Here is a 19009-nt window from a genome sequence, read left to right as displayed (position 1 = left end):
AACCAAGATCTCAAGTGAACTCATAATAACCCTAAGAAAAAGGTAGGGTGGGATCATGCTTCCCATTTTGCAGAGTGGGAACGTGAGGCTAAGAAAGCCCAATGTGAGGACGCAGACTGTGGCCTTCAGACCTCTTACCTGGCTCCAGCACATTCTATAGAAAACTCTGACCTCTGGCTCAACTGGGAGGTTCCACCCCCAGTCATTGCAGTTTAGATGAGAGCAGGACCAAAGTACAGAAGAAGGTGTGTGAGACACGTGGATTTCTGGTGCTTTGTTTGCTTAAATGGCCTGTGAGATGGTTTTATCAATGTTTAATGTTGTCAGGAACAGAAGGAGTAGAAAAGAAATCCCCCCATTTCTATCACAAAAGCAACCTTTCACTTTGAAAGACAGGATGCGTCTTTAAATGCTTTGCAGGACAGTGATCAAAGTTTTCACTTCAGGAGGGTGAGAAACGGAGAAATTGCGGCCCCAGTGGGCTGTCAAGACAGGCATCAGAGGAAGGGGGAGACTGAAGCAGCCACTCTCCCTACAGAGTCCTGCTGCGGGGGTAGGGAGGGTGTAGAAAGTCCAGACCACCTCCCTTGAGCCATGCACAATCCCCCGTGGGAAGACCCCACAGGAAAAGACACCCCACCCTCTCCAGCAGACCTGCCTCTCTTTCCCACCTCCCCGCCTTTCTAATGAACTCCCCTCGATCAATCAACCCAATCTGTGGCTGTCGTCCTAATTAGTGGACAGAGGAAGATGAAAATAGACTTGTGTCTTTGTCAATTGAAAGAGGGTTTTTATGGTGGTGTTCCATTTTGTTTTTACGAACTAGCCAGAACCCTCCAGCTAAAAGCTCTGCCGAGCAGCTCTGTACTCACAGGAGAATTTCCAGTGCCCCATATGGCAGGAAGGGAAAAAAAAAATTATAGTCGTCTCTCTCCATGGGGCCATTTGAAGCTCAGTCAATGGACTTGTTCAGTTTAATTGGAATTCTCTTCTTGATTGTATTTTTGTAACCTATTAGGCCGTGCTGCCTCTTGATCGCAGAATTCAGCTGAAATTAAATTTTGAAGTGTAAGTGAGAGGTTTGCCTTTTATCCCCCACCCCCCATTCTTGATTAAATAATGATTTGAAACAAAAACAATAAATAACAGCGCCGACTTCCCTGGAGGCTGAGAGATCCCTCGTGAACTGCTAGGGAGTTGGAGTTTGTGGTGGGGGGATTAATTACTTATTAGAGAAACACAAGTGTTAACATTGAGTATATTAAGGAAGAGAGAGATGAAGCAAGCTTTTGAAGCAAAACATTAAAAAAAAAAAAAAAACAACAGCAGCAGCAACAACAACAACAACAACAACAACAACAACACTGGAAACTTCACAGAGGGTGCTGAGGGAATGAAGGGAGGCATCTGTGACCTCCCCCAGTGGCCATGAATTTGTGAAAAGCAGTTTGTCTTAGAAAAAAGAAAGAGGAAAAAACATCTGAGGTGTTGGCAGCCCTGATCCAGAGGGGGTAACTTGTAACTGGTTCAAGTTCGATGGGCTGGTCTCTTGGATTCAATGAAGAGACACCAAGAAAGATGGAGATAAGGAAGATGGAGTCATCTATGGGGGCTTCAAAAAGTTCACGGGAAAATCCCATTATCTTTGAATTCCATTTCTCCATGAACTTTTGAAAGCGTCCTTGTACTTCTTAGTTCAGGAAAAGAGAGCTGCAACCCCAGTGGAATAGGTTTCTGTTGCTGAGTGCGTGTTCAGGGCACCAGCAAATATTTAGCACAGACGGTAGCAACTTTAAATGGCTTCAGGGCTAAGCAGCGAAAGGCCTGATAGACATTGGTGAAGTCCAAGGTCAGAACAGTCCCGGCCCCATCCACAAGGAGCAAAGGTAGTTGCTCCCTGGCCAGTGATGGTCAAGCAGGAATGGAGGCCAGTGCTGCCTAATCTTTTCTTGTAAGAGAAACTGGAATTGGAGTTTTCTATGTGAAATGTCCCCATTCTGCAATGTTGACACTGAATTCAAATTTATTTTCACACACACTAGGTGGATTAAACAAACCATCTCAGAAGGCTTGGCCTGTGAGTTTTCCAGTTTTGATACGATGTGAGAGGCCTGTCTGCACAGCCCTCTCACTTCCAACAGCACTGTCCTCTGGCCACTGGAGTCCCCTCGGCCTACCTGGGCTGCAGTGGGAGCTAACAGTCATGAATGATGGAGAGCTAGTGTGGAGTAGCCCAGTGTGGCCAGGGGTGGTGTAGTTGGTTTGCACCTAACAACTCACCTGTTGTTGTTAAGGTTCATCAAGTCAGTTCTGACTCATAGCGACCCTATATAACATTTCCAAGAAGCAGATGGTGAGTTTGAACCATCAACCTTTTGGTTCAACCAACCTTTCGGTCTAGTGCTTATCCTACCCTGCCACACCATGTTGGTCATTTGAACCCAATGATACCTAGAATGGCTTGGGTAGTCTGCCCCCATGAGGTGGACGGTCAAGAAAACCCTACAGAGCAGTTCTAGTCTGTAACACGTTGTGAAGTTCCGTCCAGTCGGTTCTGACCCATAGCGACCCTATATAGGGTTTCCAAGGAGCGGCTGGTGAGCCTGAACCCCGACTGTGCAGTTCAAACTGACCCTGCCGTCTAGTGCATTAACCTGTAGTGACACACCGGGACACACATTGGGGTCCAAAGAAGTCAGAATCGACTTGATGGCAGTGGGTCTAGGTTTTTTGTGCCATTGGGTAGGTAACTGTTTTGGGAATCAACTTTGTACTGGCTCTTACTTTGCCCCATCTCATTCCCTCACTCCCCCACCAAGGCTCCCCTCCATCTCAAATAAGCTACTTAACACTCACGGTCCTGTGTCTGTTCTGGGGGAATTCAGACAAGGACAGGTGCCGTGGCTCTGTAGGATCAACGCTCCACTGAACCACAAAGTCAGTGGTTCCTGCCTACCAGCCACTCCACAGGAGAAAGGGTTTTCTGCTCCCGCAAAGATTCAAAGCCTCAGAAACACTATACAGGTCGCCATGAGTTGGAACCAACTCAACGGCGCTTGAGAACAACTTCCAAAAGGTCCTTTGTGAAGACACAGCCGAAAGGGAGGGAGGGGTAAGACCAGACGGACCAGAGAGCCCTGGTATAAAGGTCCCACGCCATCGTCAGGGAACTGGGGCACTGTCACTAGATATCAGGGGGCCTAAGAAGAGTAACTCCCAGAGCTCAAAGGGCTTTGCAAAGGTAATTCTATAACGTCTATTACTGCCATGAAGAGACCACCCTGTCTCATCAGTGTCCAGTGGGCAGCTGTTTGCACCTTCAGCACCAGGGGAGTATTTGACTAGGAGACAGACACCGAGATGAAACTCAGGGGCAGGAGCGTGACGCGGCCTTCGTGATGCCCAGGACTTGAAGGTCTGTTGGGCATTTTCAGGGCCATCATCCCCATCCCCAACCTGCCTGGGTCTCCCCCTCAATGATGTCTTCCCTCCTGTTCATGTGGGCAGACAGGGCACTCTAGAGACGAAGCATCTGGGGGTGGAAGGCCATTAGACTGTCTAGACATTGCTAATGCTGAGTGTACTGAGAAGCTGTAAGTACAGACAGCGAAGTCAAGACCTAACTATACAGACAAAAGTAAGCAGAGTTCAGCAGAAAAGATGCAGAGGTGTATGTCTGGGTTCTAGCTCCCTACCTCCAGCCCCTCCCCCAAATTCTCAAACCACAGCCAGTAGCGTGAGAAAGTGTAGACTTTCAATAGCTGCTAGCCAGGGCCCTGTACCGAGAGGGTAAGGGAGCATGGAAAACCCACCTACACTTCGTTTGGCATCTCTGGGTGGTGTGCAAATAGTTTATGTGCTCCATTGCTAACTGAAAGGTTGGAAGTTCTAGTCAATCAAGAGGTGCCTTGGAAGAAAGACCTGGCAATCTACATCCCCCCCAAATCAGCAATTTCCCTGGAGTATAGTTCTCTGGTACGCATGACATTGCCAGGAATCAGAGGCAATTCAATGACAACCATTCCCACCCTAGACCTCTACCACCTAGCTCTGAATACTTCAGTCCAGAGAAGTGTGTCTTCTTTCAAATTTGTCTGACCAGAGGGAGTACCCTTTTCAGATTCCTGACCCAGAAGAACAAATGCACTCGATGGACTAACAGTCTTTGTTGCCATGCACATGTCCACACCCAGTCCAGCATTCCACCTTTAAACAGAGTCCCAGAGAATGGAAAGGAAGCTGGGAAAGTCGGCACAGCTTGTCCTACTTGGAAGGCTGCTCGGGTCTCGAACTTCCTACCTGCAGCCTGGCACACAGCCTGTGTGCTGTCTTGTCGGTCCTGAGTCTGAGAGACTGTCAAGAGGACACGAACCTACAAGTTATCCATCTAGTTCACACACCTGTCCCTGAGGCAGTATTGAGATCCAGCTACGTAGCAAAGGGTCTGCCTAGTTGTTAGAACTATTTTGAGTATGATGGAGCCAGTCCTTCCAGAAAATTCTTCTGCTGGACTCCACCAGGGTATGATCATTCATCATCTCTACCAATGAATGAAGTTAGGATGGACGCAGAGAGGCTACCAAGGGTCTGTGGAGCAGCTCTGTTCATTCAACCAGATCTGCTGACACACACTTCATGCCAGACACTGGTGGCTACTGGAGAACCACATGAAACCAGCTGTGGCCCTTGTCCTGAGCAAGTGCCCCTCCCAGATGGGGAGACAGGCACTAAAATAAGCAGTAGGCTCCCTGAAGGACACAGAAGGTGCTCAGTTTTGAGTGAGCATAAGATAAACAAATGAATGAAGTACAAAGTGTCGTGCCAGCCAGGTGTGGGAAAGGAGAGGCGGCTTCCTAGAGGAGGTGCCAGGAAAGATAAAGACATTCAGGCAGGTGAAGAGGGGAAGAGAGGAAATGTTCTAGGCAGAGGGTAGTGGGCAGGATTATAAAGGGCACTCTAATCTGTCCTCAAAATTTTAGATTTATTCATAGAAATAAGGATTTTAAACACAAAGGGAAGGTTGGTATTTTCTGGCACAAGGGACAACACAACGACAATGTTTGATCAGTGCTTTTATCTTGGCTCTCTGCTGCTGATGGAATGGTATGATGCTTTATAGAGTTCTCAGTTCCAGCTGGACTAGATAACTGTGGACATGAATAAAATCAGGTGGGCAAACTCTGTAAGTGCCCCAGAGTTCAGGTGTGGGGTCGAGAAGATGAACAAGGCAAAGTCCCCTCACTCTCCTGGAATCCTAGCTCATGGGGCTCCATGATGCACCAGGGAGATGCTTCCAACTTTAGAATTAAGGCTGAGAACAAGTTCTTGGGTGAAAGAAAGGCCCAGCCTGACTGTCTCCAGGTAGCAAGCTTCCAGGTAATGAAAACATGACCCTTTCAGGAGTCAGAGACTGACCTTACTGTCCCATTTCTCACTTGAATTCTCTTCCAGCCTGACCCCCTGTGAAACAGTCTTGCCCAAAATTCACTGATAATATATAGCAGCTGGCAAACAGTTATCATATCTGGGCAGAGTCCATGAGCCACCACCCCAGCCTGAGAGCTCAGGTTCAGAATCTGAGTGCCTTGCATGATTGTCCTCATCTGTAATAGAGGTACTGGGAATACACTGTCACCAGTGAATTCCACAAAGATGGGCAAGATATGGCCTCCAAACTGTGAAAGGGAGACAATAAGAGGTGGATGAGAAGCAGGCCTTTACAGTATTTCTAAATAAGTCTCGTGCTAAACAGTTCCACTAGGGATATTGTATTCTGAGGTCCCTTCTCTCACAGCAAAGCTAGCCAGACCACCAAGCAGGTAAAGTGAGAAGAGTGCCGGATAGAACTTGGTAAAGTTGAACCAGAACCTTGTCTGTGTGCAAAGCCTCCTGGGAGAATCTATAAAGGAAGCCCCGCCTCCCCAGCTCCGGACGCTGAATCCCTGAGCTGCTGGAGTTAGGGCCATTATTGCCACGGTTCTGGTGGTGATGTGTCTCATCAAGACAGAAATGGTTCTGAGAAAGCCCCCAAAGTCCCACTCCTCTGTCCGAGGGACCTGGAATAGAGACAGTGAAAAAGGAGCAGATGGTGGGTTTGAACTGCCAAACATGCAGTTAGCAGTCCAGTGCTTATCCCACAGTGCACCTACTGTAGGTCTAAATATGTATAATTCTAGTCAACAAATTTGCATCAATTATGTTTTCCTGTCTCTGCAAGCATACCTTCACAGTGATTTGAATTTAGAATCTTAGATCCCATGGAGGCCAGGTCTGAACATGGCAGTGTGGGCTAAGTTGATCCTAGACCCCAGCCTCTCTCTCTGTCCACGTCTGGTACCATTCAACACCAGGATGGACCTCACACACATGCATGAATGCCCACGTTCTAAATGTATGGGCACACTCAGACCTAGGAGTGTGCCCGCTTGGGATATGGCCCACTCTCGGGATAACAGATCTTTGAAAGACACCAGCAGAGACCCTGAAAGAGGCTCAGGGGAGGCATTTAAACAGAATTCTGGGATCTCAAGTACCCAGAAAGTAGTCTGGCTTAGGGAGAAGAAGGTTCCCGATGGGATTGCCCTCTTGGTTCCATAATTTCTCACCTTCTGGTGAAGGTCAACAATCAAGAAGACCCTGGACAGGAATCCCTCTTACCCACAGCTAAGCATATTTGGCATGGTTGGCAGGGGCAGGACCGAAACCCCCATGTTGTCCCAGCAATGATACTGGTCTGACCATGTTAAAGAATCCCATCTATTGCACTTCTAAACATGCCATTGTCTACCTCCTTTACCCCTTCATCTCCCCTAGATCAGCTCTAAACAGGATTCCAAGGACTCTTCCTCACTCCCAGTCACTCCAAAGCCAAACCCCCAAATCCTTTCCAAAGCCCTTTGTAGTACATACATCCTTTGTCCCCTCAACATGAACACCGAGAGAGATGCAACCTCTGGCTGCCATTTGTAATTCAGCAAGGGTTTCCTAACACAACTTGGGCATGAGGGACTAAGTTAGAGTTGATGGCTTGAGGTCACCCAATGATAAAACCAAATTTGGAGTGGATGCCCCATCTGCCAAGAGCATAACAACCAAAGTTCAAAGTTCAGGGCCCAGTGTGAGGATATGCAGAAAGGTGTGTGTTTTTTCTTGTCATTTGCGACTCTAACAATGGACTCACGTTGCCCGCTCTTCCCTTTCTCTTACACCTTACCTACCTACTAAAGGAGGAGTCCTTGCTTGGTAAGTGGATATAATCCGCAAAGACATGAGAGAATTTGTTAGAAGCCACTTGAGAGCCCTAGCTACCTTCTACAGGGGGAAAGGACACACACAAGTATCCGTAGAGACCTTTTTTTGTTTGTTTTCAGTCAGACTGTTTGACTTCCATTTTTTTTTTGTCCCTCTCCTTTCTTTTCACCACTAGTGAAAAATTGCTCAAAGTGTCAGTTTGCGACCTTGACTTTATGTTTTAAGAAACTGAAAACTCTCAACTTTATTTCGTTTCTTTTCCCCACGTGATATTTGTTTAGAGTTCTATTCGGGCAACTTTTTCTTTAACAACAAAAAAAAAAGGAGTCAAATTCATTTGAGGATTTGGTTGAAGTTTAAATTTTGGGCTTTATCTCCTTTTTTTTAATTTCCAAAATATATTTTTCCAGGCCCATGTGCCCCGTTTCTTTTCCCCCCCTCCCCCTTCCTTTATTTTTATTGCTATTTTTTTTTTTAGGTTGAGTTAAGGGTGTTTACACCCCCACCCCCTTCTTTCTATTGAGTTTTCTCTTTTGTTTGAGTTAATTCATTAGAGATTAAATTCCATATAATTTCCTTTTTCTTTGGTTTAATCTGGACCGCATGCTTTTTCTCTGCATGACCTCTAAACCTTCCCGTTATCCTAGCAGGGGGTAAACAAATATCTCCTTTCTGTGGTATCCTTTCAGGAATTTGTGTTTTTGTTTTTTTTTGGCGTCTCTCCTCCTCTCTCTTTCCTTTCGTTACAGTGCATCATGACGGTAAACATTTCTTGGTTATTTAGCACAGCCCCACCGGCACAGGGCTCAGCGGTGTCCAACGGGTCTTTTTGCTTTCAGATCACTGGGTCGGGGTCTGCTGCTGACCTGTTTACCAAAACAGCCAGCCCGCTCCCCACCTCCCGAGGACGTTCCCAGGAGTACGACTCCGGCCACGACACATCCTCGCCACCCTCCACGCAGACCAGCTCGGCCAGGTTGTCTCGGGGTCAGGAGAAGGGGAGCCCCAGTGGGGGTCTGAACAAGAGCCGGGAGCTCAACAGTGGTAACACCTCCGATTCAGGGAACTCCTTCACCACCTCCTCCCCCCAGAACAAGGGGGCAACCTTGGAGAATCTCTCCCCCACCACCAGGGGCAGAGAGTCAAGGTGAGTGCACCCACCTTAACTCTACCAGCTCATTCTCTCACCCTAGGTACTGCAAGAGAGAACACCCAACTCCACAGCTGGATCTAGGGCCTCCATACATTGCCACTGGGAATCCATCTTTCCCATTCCATCTGTTCTGCTTTCCTTTCTGTTGGCTCCATTCTCAAGTAGATCATCCTTGGTGGTGGGGGCTGTGGTGTGCCATCGAGCTAGTTCTAATTCACAGTGACCCTGTAGAGGGTTTCTGAAGCTATAAATCTTCCAGGCAGCAGAAAACCTCATCTTTCTCCCGTGGAGGGGCTGATGGATTCAAACTACTGATCTTGGGGTTAGTAGCCCAGCTTGTACCCCATTAGGCTAAGAGGGCTCCTGGCATTCTCAAGTACACCGTCTTTGTTGTTTCCGTTGTTAAGTGCCGCAGAGTCAGTTCCGACTCATAGCAACCGTGTTGAGGGTTTCTGAGGCTTTAAATCTTTGTGTTAGCAGAAAGCTTCATCTTTGTCCAGTAGAGCAGCTGGTGGACCTTGTGGTTTGCAGTCCTGTGCTTATCATATGGAACCACCACACGCCTCAGACCACCCTTAAGTCTTGACACATTTATCACCCACGTATGTTGTATGAGTTTAGTAAGACGCTTTTCTAGTGATTTCAGCAAAATCCCGGGCCAGCTGCTTGCTGCCTCTGCTTGACCCAGCTTGAGCCATTTACCCAGCAGCCCTAGACCAGACACTGTGGCTTGGATACGCTGTGCTCTCCTTGGTCAGCGTGTCACAGGGATCCTCTCACTGACACTCGAGTGGTGGGAGGGTGGGTTCCTGGAAGGAAGAAACCAAGATGCTCCCTCCAGGAAGAGGACTGGAGGCAAAACCAGGTGCCAATTTCCCCAGTAATCACAGGAGAAAGTTTCCCATTAAACTCATGGTAAGTCACTGTCATTGAAGACTATGCCCGAGGACAGTTTTAGGTAAGGGAGATGAAGCTGTAAGGACAGTGACACTTCCCAACACCTGACCATCTGCACACACATAGTGGTTTTCTTGCAGAAGACCCTCCATGCACACACGCCAGCTTGTCACCCTAACACCTCCTTGCCCCTTACTCCAAGAAATCACAGCCAAAAGCTAATCGCTGAGAGTAATCACAATTTGTTGTTAAGCGCCAACTCATAGTGACCCTTGTATAGGGTTTCAGAGGAACGGTTGGTGGGTTTGCCAACCTTGCAGTTAGTAGCCCAGTGTTTATCCTACGGCAACACGCCGGTATGCCAGCAGTACAGTAGCAGCCACAACAACTGACTGACTGACCCAGCTAGCTCACCCCTAATTTGCTTTCAGGCACCTCCTGCATGGCAGCTACTGGGCTAAAAATAGCATGGTCCTGTTCCTGGCCGGAGTGGACAAGGGCATGGGAGGGGTAGGAAGAGGTGTACTGGTGACATCTGTGGGCACAATACCAGCAAACTGTCAGGGCAGGGGCTCCCTGGCTGCTTGGCTCAGTTTCTGTCATTTGGCTCTGCTTGGGTCTCTTAGGGGAAGGGGTCTGCCTGTGTTCAGAATGGCCGGGACTTTGGAAAGATGGCCAAAGCTATGGCAGTGAAGCATTAACAGCTTTCTCAAAGACAGGCCACTGTTTGTCCCCAACCACACAGAGTCCTGAACTAACAGCTTGGCATGCGCACGTAGGCCTGACCTCTGGTTTGTCTGCTTCAGAACATCCCTGGCCTCAACTCATAGCCTCGCTGGATATAGAGCCAGGCTGGGTCAGAACAACTGTCAGCGTCTCCAAGAACAGGCAGTGATGTTCCCACATGAGGGAAGAGGACATGTGTCCACTGTCCTGCATTTATGAAGAAAAAACTGCTCATAGCAATAACAACGCTAGTACTAATAACTATCCTAAGCTAGCGTCCGGTCAGCCCAGCACTTATCGCAGTCCCCAGCATGACAAACAGAACACCGCCCAGCTCAGTGCCATCCACATTATCAGTTGCAGACTGAACTGCTGTGTTCCTCAGTGTTTTTACTGGTTGATTTACAGAAGGAGATTGCCAGCCCTTTCTTTCTAGTCCATCTTAGTCTAAAGAGTCTGTTGAATCCTCATTAGCATCATAGCAACATGTAAGCTGTCACAAGAGTTGCCTGCCTATTACTCTCCTGTTGGAGTCCTGGTGTGTTGCTGCAGGGTAAGCACTGGACTACTAACTGTACATCAGGTGCACTGGCTGAGAATCAAACCCAGTTCCCCCACATGGATGGTAAGAACTCTGCCACTGAACCATCAATGCCGTCAATACGAACAGCGTTAACATACAGAGCTCGAACTCCATGGAGCCCTGTTTGATGCTGTAGGATCGAACACTGGACCACAAGACTGGTTTGAACCACAAGATCAGCAGTTCAAACTCACCATCCGCTCCTTGGACATCCTAGACAGGGTCGCTATGAGTCGGAACTGACTTGATGGCATTTAACAACAACTACATGCCATGGGGTCAATTTCAAATCCTAGCCATTCTGTAGAACAAAGTAGAACTGGTCCATAGGGTTCCGGAGACTGTACATCTTTACAGGAGCAAACAGCCTCATCTTTGTCCCTCGGAGTAGCTACTGGGTTTAAACTGCTTACCTTGTGGTTACAAGTCCAACACTTTAACCCTCTGCACAGCCAGGACTCCTGTCTCTGGGTATAATGTCTCTTGATTCTTCAGAAAATCTTTAGGGCTTAGGTACTGTTTGGCTGATGAGGAAACTGAGGCTCAGTGTGGTTAAGCAATTCAGTGAATCAGCTGCAGCAGCTGGATTAAAATGCACGTCTGTCTCCAGAATTGGAGTTAAAGTCTGAGGGACAGGTAGAATTGTCTGTCAAGTTGGTTCTGACTCATAATGACCCTGTACAGGGTTTCCAAGGAGAGGCTGGTGAATTTGATCCACCGACCTTGTGGTTCAAACTGACTTTACAGTCCAGTGATTTATCCCACAGTGCTACACCAGGGCTCTAGTGTGATGTGTGTTGTTGTTTAGTGCCATCAAGGTCAGTTCTGACTCATAATGACCCTGTAGAGGGTTTCCAAGGAGCCGCTGGTGAGTTTGCAGTTCAAATCGACTTTGCAGTCCAGCACATTAACCCACAGTGCCACACCAGGATACCAAATGTGATGTGTAGCTAGTGGAAATTCAGTCATTCAGACTCTGCCTTTCCCTTTGCATTACAAGTGATCTTTAGATCCATGACTGTATACTCAGACATGCCAGCTATGAGCAGAGAACCTGCAGGTGGAAGAGTTGGGGGGAAGGGGGGTGTAGGTTTAAGAGATGATGGAACAGGGTCTGAGACCCTGGGTGGTCTCAAGCACGTGACTAACCTGAATCTTCTCAGTAAACTGGGGATAATGATAATTATAGTACTAGGTTCATGAGGTCGCTAGAAGCATTCCATAAGATTCTGCTTGTCAAGTGCACAAGACAGTGAACAAGTTCAAAGGGTGTGTACACAGGGATGTACCCAGACAGCCGAGTGGTACAGTGATGAAGCGCTCAGCTGCTAACTGAAAGACCGGTTGTTTGGACCCATCCGCTACTCTCTGGGACAAAGATATGACCATCGGTTTTCATAACCAGGCCATGCACTAAGTCCTGGGATACAGCACTGGGACCCCATGACCCCAGCCCTAAGCAACCTGCTGTCTGACAACTCTTAGACCCAATGAGTCACAGAGGGATGGAGTTGCTTAGGGGCTCAGGGCTGAACTAGTATATTAGAAATCACACAACCCAGACTTAGAGAGGCATCGAAGAAGGCTTCCAGGAGAGGAGGCCTGACACATGAAGAGAGGAGGGCAGTCTGTTACAAGATTGGCAGACACAGCAGAGAAGAGAGAGATGCCAGGAGGAACGAGTAGCCTAGTATGGCTGGTGTCAGGAGAAGAAAGTGACAAAGAACCGAAGGGGTAAGCAGGGGCCAGTCATAAAAGACCTTGAAAAACATATTCACATGATGTGAACTTGACCCTTGGCTCAATTCAAATAAAATAAGTGCATCTTTGCTGCGTACCCAACAGAAGCCCAGCATGACCCTAAAAGGGGGTGGGGAGGTGGAGATACGATGGACGCATACAGAAGACAGACCCCCTTTGGATGATTTTGAATAAGCCATCAATCATCCTTCTTCACATCTGCAAAATAGGCTACAAAAAAATTTCTCAAGATTTTTACATATCCATGCATTGCTAATTAATTTAATAAGCTCACTTTTTATATAAGTATAGAGAAAACTCATTGTACCCTCTTAATTTGGAAAGATAGTACCGCTTGTCCCAAAATAGAAGACATAAGTAAAGCTATATAGTGAAACAGTGTATTTAATTCTGTCCCATCTGTGGCTGCATCTCACACTATGAAATGCCCGACTAGGCTCTCTCTACTCCACCATATGTGACTTGGGAAGTGTTTTTTTTTTTTAAAAAAAGTAGAGTTGACCCTTGACTAATGCAGGCTCGAACTACATGAGGCTCACTTTTGCAAGGGTTTTTTTCCTGCTGCTACTTCAGCACGCTCCTGTGCTCTGCACTGGCCAGACCACACGGTGAGCACCACACGTGTTTTACGTGGACACTCGAAACATGTGAGCTCGTGCAGTAGCAGCAGTAAAAGCAAACAGGTGTGTACAAGTGGATCCTGGTGTGGCGATGTGGGTTAATGAACTGGACTGCAAGGTTGGGTTGACAAGTGGATCCTGGTGTGGCGACGTGGGTTAATGAACTGGACTGCAAGGTTGGGTTGACCCGCAATAACCATGGCTCTAGCTCATCAGCTGCTCCTCCTCAGAAACCCTACACAGGGTTGTTATGAGTCAGAACCACTCGACGGCACTCAAGAAGAAGAAGGTAGTTCAAACCCACATGGTTCAAGGCTTAACTATATACATGCATTTTTGACTGCACAAGAGGCTGGTACCCCTAAGCCTTCACACGGTTCAAAGGTCAACTGTGGTACAAAACCTCTGCTGTCATTGAGTTAATTCCCACGCACAGCAACCCTGTAGGGCAGAGCAGAACTGGCTATGCACAGGGGTGGAGGGGAGATTTCTTAGCTCCACAGGCTCCCGGGCTAGCAGGCAGCCCCAGTGCTAACAAACCTCCTTGCTCCACAGACGGTTCCAGTCACCATGCCTGGAATGCTCCGAGGTGAAGAAGTCCAGTCGGGTCCCATCCACGGCTCGGAGCTCCCCGACACAAGTGTGCTCCCGCAGCTCTTCCTATGCCAGCACCCGCTCTTCTAGCCACTCTTCCCGCTCCCCAAACCCTAGGGCCTCCCCCAGGTACACCCGGAGCCAGTCCATTTCCTCTGGGAAAAGGTAAGTGGAGCTGCTTTGTTTGCGTGTACTTTCCTCCTCATGTTGTTAGTTAAGGTAACTGGAGGGATCCAGTGATCCATGGGGGGAGGGGAATCATGAGTCTGAATTCCCATTCTTCCCATTACTAGCTGGCAGCCTGGGGGAAGGACGGTGAATTTTCCCAGCCTTAGTGCCCTAGCCTGCAAATGAAAACAATAACAATATACTGAGGATTGTTTTGAAGACAAGCAAGATGTGTAAAAAGTACTTTGAACAGTACTTGGTACATTATGCACACTTGTTACTATTGTTGCTGTTAGCCTGCAATGAATAAATGTCCATCAGTTAGCTTCTGTTGCAAAAAAAAATAGACCCCAAACCTTGGTATCTTTAAACAATGATTATTTACGCAGCACACTCTGGATCAGCAGTTAGGACTCGGCTCCACAGGGCAGTTCTGAGTCTGTGGAGGTCACTCAAGTGTCTTTGGATGCACGTGTGGGTTGGCAGGTTGCTGCTGGCTCGAATAAGAATGCCCCTCGCTGACTCATCTCTCTGAGATTCTCATCCTCCAGTAGGCTAGTCTGGGCTTGTTCACCTGATGATGGTACCAATATACAGTTGCTGATGTTAAGTGCCATTGAGTCAGTTCCAACTCATAGTGGTCCCTATACAGGGTTTCCAAGGAGTGTCTTGTGGGTTTGATCTATTGACCTTGTGGTTAGCAGTCCAATGCTTTTTCTAGAGCATCACAACACAACTCTTAATACACATGGTGGCTTCAAGAAGTTGGTGGAAAATGTCATTATCTTTTCATTCCATTTTCCCACTAACTTTTTGAAGCCCCTGTATATGAAAGAAGTCCTCGTGTGGCACTGTAGGGTAATGCGATGGACTGTGAGGTCAGTTTGAGTTGTAAGATCGGCGGTTCAAACCCACCAGTCGCTCCTGGGAAACCCTATACAGGGTGGTTATGGTTTAGAACCAACTCGACGGCATGTAACAACAACAAAAACACTACATGAGAGGAGTCCTGATGTGGCACTGTAGGATAAGCCCTGCTAACCACAAGGTCAGTGGTTCAAACCCATTAGTCGGAACCGACTCAACAGCACATAACAAGTATTATGAGATGAAGACCATTGAAAATCCTGACTTTGGGGGTAAGTACGAATGGTAGTTGCCCCTAGGAAGCTGCTGAAAAACCAAGGCAGCAGTCTGCTACCAGCGGGAGGCGTTAGCAGACAGGGAAGAGCACTGAAGTTGGAGAGGGTTAGTGTTTCAGATGCACAGTCATATGGTATGCTAGAATCAATCAATAGCATCACTGGAGCCCAACAAACCTGGGTTCAAATCCCTTACCAGTCAATTCACCTTGAGCAATTATCATCACCTCTCTGTGCCTCTGATTCCCTCACCAAGGAGTGTGCTGAGAATTAAACAAGATAATACACACACAGCATTCAGTTTCCTATTTGGCACATAATAAAATATACAATAATTATAGCTACTATTTCCTATGCCCAGCGATATGCCAATGTGCTAAGTGTTTTACTTCAAGTTACTTGTTTAATTTCAGACCTGTAGGGTTGTTGTTATTAGATGCCCTTGAGTGGATTTTTAACAACAGTGAGCGCTGTGTGACAGAGGACACCTACCCTACAGGGTTCTCTGTGTTTCAGACGACAAGGAGCAGGCTTTTCTCCTGAGGTAAATTCGAACGGTCAACCTTTCAGTTGGTAGCGGAGTGTTTAATAACCATGTCCACTCCTTCCCTATAAATTCTATTATTATTCCCATTTTGCAAATGAGAAAGCAAAGCCCAGACATGTCACCTGCCCAAGGTCACACAGCTGGGAAGTGGCCAGGAGAGGAATTACTTAGTAAGAAAAAGCTTTCCATATCAGAGAAGGAAATTTCTAGTATTTTCCACTAAACCGCGTGATAGAAAATAGTAAGACGGCACCGTCAGAGATAGAAATCTTAGAGACTCAGAAAAACAAGGCAGCCCCTTTGAGTTCCAGCTCTCACAGGTTTCACTGTACTGACTGCCCAGTGGGGAGGAATTTCATTTTCAGGTGGTCGCTTTGCAGGTTCCTCAGGGCTGGTTTCCTTTCCCCCAGGTCCTACTCACGTTCTCCCAGCTATTCCTCCAAGTCGGGCAAGCCGAGTCCACCCAGCAGAAACTCTCGATCCCGCCGAAGCCCCAGCTACTCCCGCTACAGCCCCAGCAGGTACCTGTCTGACCCTGGCTGGGGATTTACCCCTTCCCACTTCCAGGCCCAGTCATTGGTCGAGGGTCCCGCCTAGTGTAGGGCCACGCCCCTGGCCGAGGGCCCCGCCTCAGTGACCCACTGCTTGCTCATAGAGTTGACAGCATTCGTACAGTTCCTTTTGCCAGGAGTGGCATAATGCACTCCTTCTACCACTGAGTTGGTTCTGCCTTATAGGCCACTACAGGAATCCTGGTGTACCATTGTGGATTAATGCGCTGGACCGCAAGGTCGGTTTTAACCTCTAGGTCAGCGGGTCAAAGTCACCAGCTACTTCTCGGAAACGGTATGCAGAGTCGCTATGGGTCAGTACTAACTCTACAGCACTTAACAACAACAACAATATAGGATTCCTGGTGTGGATCTGTAGGATCAGCAGTTCAAACCCACCAGCAGCTCCTTGGAAACCCCCCCCAATACAGGGTGGCTATGAGTTGGACCGACTCAACGGCACTACACAACATAGAACAGAATCGGACTACTCTTTACGGAGTCGACTGCGTCCTAACTGTGCACAGAACTGTTGGTGGGTTTGCGATGAGCAGGCCCAGCATTTAACCCACTACGCCACCAAAGCTCCTTTCTTAGAATGTTGTTGTTGTGTGCCGCCGCCAATCAGGTGGACTCGCAGCAACCTTGTGTAGGGTTTCTGAGAGCTGCTGATTGATGTGTTTGAACTGCAGACCATATGGTTATCTAAGTGCCTATCCTACAGTGCCACACCCCAAATATATTCTTGCATCTTAATGAACCCACCCCGATAACCCCACATTCCAGAAGTCACATCCCTAGCCCTTATCCTGACATAGGACGACACCTAAGTCCTGGCAAGGAGCTCTGGCACCATAGTGGTTACGAATTGGGCTGCAAACCGCAAGGTCAGCAGTTGGAAACTACCAGCTGTTCCGCAGGAGAAAGATGAGGCTTTCTGTTCCCGTAAAGATTTATAACCTTGGAAACCCTCCCTGTTCAGGGTCGCTATGGGTCGGAACCAACTAGACGGCACTTAACAAGTCCTGGTGTGGCGCTGTAGGACTTGGCGGTTCAAATTCACCAGCTGCTCCTTGGAAACCCTATAAAGAAGGGTCGCCAAGTCAGAACCGACTGGATGGCACTTAACAATTCTTGCTCAGGCATGAAGAACAACATAACATCCATACCCTCTTCTCTTACACCCTCGCCCCTCCAATGCCCCAGCGCTCACCCCATTTTCGCTCAGCTCCAGGGCCTGCTTGGACCCCAACCTCCTGCCCCTAGTGAGATGGCGGGGGCTGGTACTGAGAGGAAGTGAGAAACCAGACAGTCCCAGCTCCCAAGTAACCCCTCCCTTGCTTCTTCAGGGAGCGCGACCCCAAATACAGTGAGAAAGACTCGCAGCAGCGAGAGCGAGCACGGCGGAGACGTCGGTCCTACTCGCCCATGAGAAAGCGCCGGAGAGATTCCCCGAGCCACCTGGAGGCGCGGAGAATAACGAGGTGAGGCCCAGAGGTTAGGGGCTGTTAGGACGGAGCCACCTTTCCCGTCACAATCATTGTGGGACCTGGGCTGTGAGCAGAGGGGAAGGGGTGGAGCGACTTGAGGAATTGCCGGGGGCCTGAAGGTGTGGCTGGAGCCTGGGGCAGGGCTGAGAAAAGAGCTCTCTACTCCCGTAAGGATTTACACCCTCGGAAACCCTGTACAGGGTCGCTATGGGTCGGAACTGACTCGACGGCACTTAACAACAACAACAGTCAGGGATGGGGGCGGGGCAAAACAATGGGGCGGAGCAAGGACGATGGAGCCAGAATGCCCTCTGACACACAAACCGTGGATGCCAAGCTCCAACAGATCTGCGCACAAATATACCCTAAAGCAAGTGTAGAGAGGTCAAGCAGGGTTTCTTAGGTGCCGACAGGACACAGAGAGATCCTATTGATGAGGGAAAGAGTGCTGGACTAGGAGTCAGATGTTACCATGCCACTTACTAGGAAAGTCTTCTCACCCATCAGATGTTGTTGCTACATGCCATTGAGTTGGTTCCGACTCATAACTCTGTATAGGGTTTCTAAGGAGCAAGTGGTGGGCGTAAACCTCTGACCTTGTAGTTCTGACCTTGTGATCCAGTGCTTATCCTATAGCACCACATCAGGATGACACAGGAAAAAACTCCCAGGGCTGTGATAAGGGCCAAATGCAGAGAGAAAGGACAGTACAGGTACTTTGTAAGCTTAAATGCCCACCTCTAGAACACACACTGTGCCTGTGGTATTTCCTGAATGGTCACGTTAGGTAACTATTGCATGGTTAGAATGGAAAAGCTCTAGGAGAAACAAGCGGGCAATCTGAGTCGAAACCCAGTTCTCAGGCCGTAACAACTGGGAGATTGACCAAGGTGACTTTAGAATTGGCTCTCTCTGGGCACTGTTTCTTGGACTCTGCCTTCTAACCTCTGAGGGTTAGCCACTCAGTCCAGAGACGCTGGAGCCAGGGTTCCTAGCTGCCTAATACTTCCCTCCAGAGATGACCTGGAGAAGGGTCTCCTACACCCACTGCCTTGATAAAATGTATACTTTAGGTCAACCAGGAAAACAAGAGTGAAAATGTCATTTCCAAAAAGCTCTTTCATTATCCAAATCCACCGAATTTATCCGGGTTAATCCACTCAGGGTTTTCCAAACTTCAACCACCATCACTCATTTTTGCCTTGTCAGTTTAGTCACAGTAATATTGTTTACTTGACTTTCTTTACATAGATATGCCCTTTTAAAAAGAGATATTTATTTCAAAATAAAATTAGATAGTATACAGTAAATAAAAGCTAGCCTCTCTCACCATAAACAGAAGACGGTTCTAGTGATGTCTGGTAGCGCAGTTGTTAAGCACTTAACTACTAACCAAAAGTTAAGCAGTTCAAATCCACTAGCCCCTCCACAGAAAAGGAAGAAAGATGTGGCTGATGGCTCTCATAAACATTCTTGTTAAGTGCCGTGGAGTCAGTTCCGACTCATAGTGACCCTGTACAGGGTTT

The 19009-nt window shown here is 48.0% G+C and overlaps 1 protein-coding gene across 1 annotated transcript in view; it reads left to right on the top strand.

The window, feature by feature from the left end:
• Positions 1 to 19009, top strand: part of SRRM4 (serine/arginine repetitive matrix 4) — a 227025-nt gene that overhangs the window by 206690 nt on the left and 1326 nt on the right. The window contains exons 9-12 of the mRNA XM_006865456.1: positions 8091 to 8398; positions 13547 to 13750; positions 15853 to 15963; positions 17343 to 17477. Coding sequence (XP_006865518.1) covers positions 8091 to 8398; positions 13547 to 13750; positions 15853 to 15963; positions 17343 to 17477 — 758 coding nt within the window. The remainder of the gene's footprint in view (positions 1 to 8090; positions 8399 to 13546; positions 13751 to 15852; positions 15964 to 17342; positions 17478 to 19009) is intronic.

Source organism: Chrysochloris asiatica, unplaced genomic scaffold (genome assembly GCF_000296735.1).
Source record: "Chrysochloris asiatica unplaced genomic scaffold, ChrAsi1.0 scaffold00078, whole genome shotgun sequence".
NCBI classification, from domain to species: domain Eukaryota; kingdom Metazoa; phylum Chordata; class Mammalia; order Afrosoricida; family Chrysochloridae; genus Chrysochloris; species Chrysochloris asiatica.
Note: the sequence above shows the minus strand (reverse complement) of the source record. Positions and strands in the feature narration are given on the sequence as shown.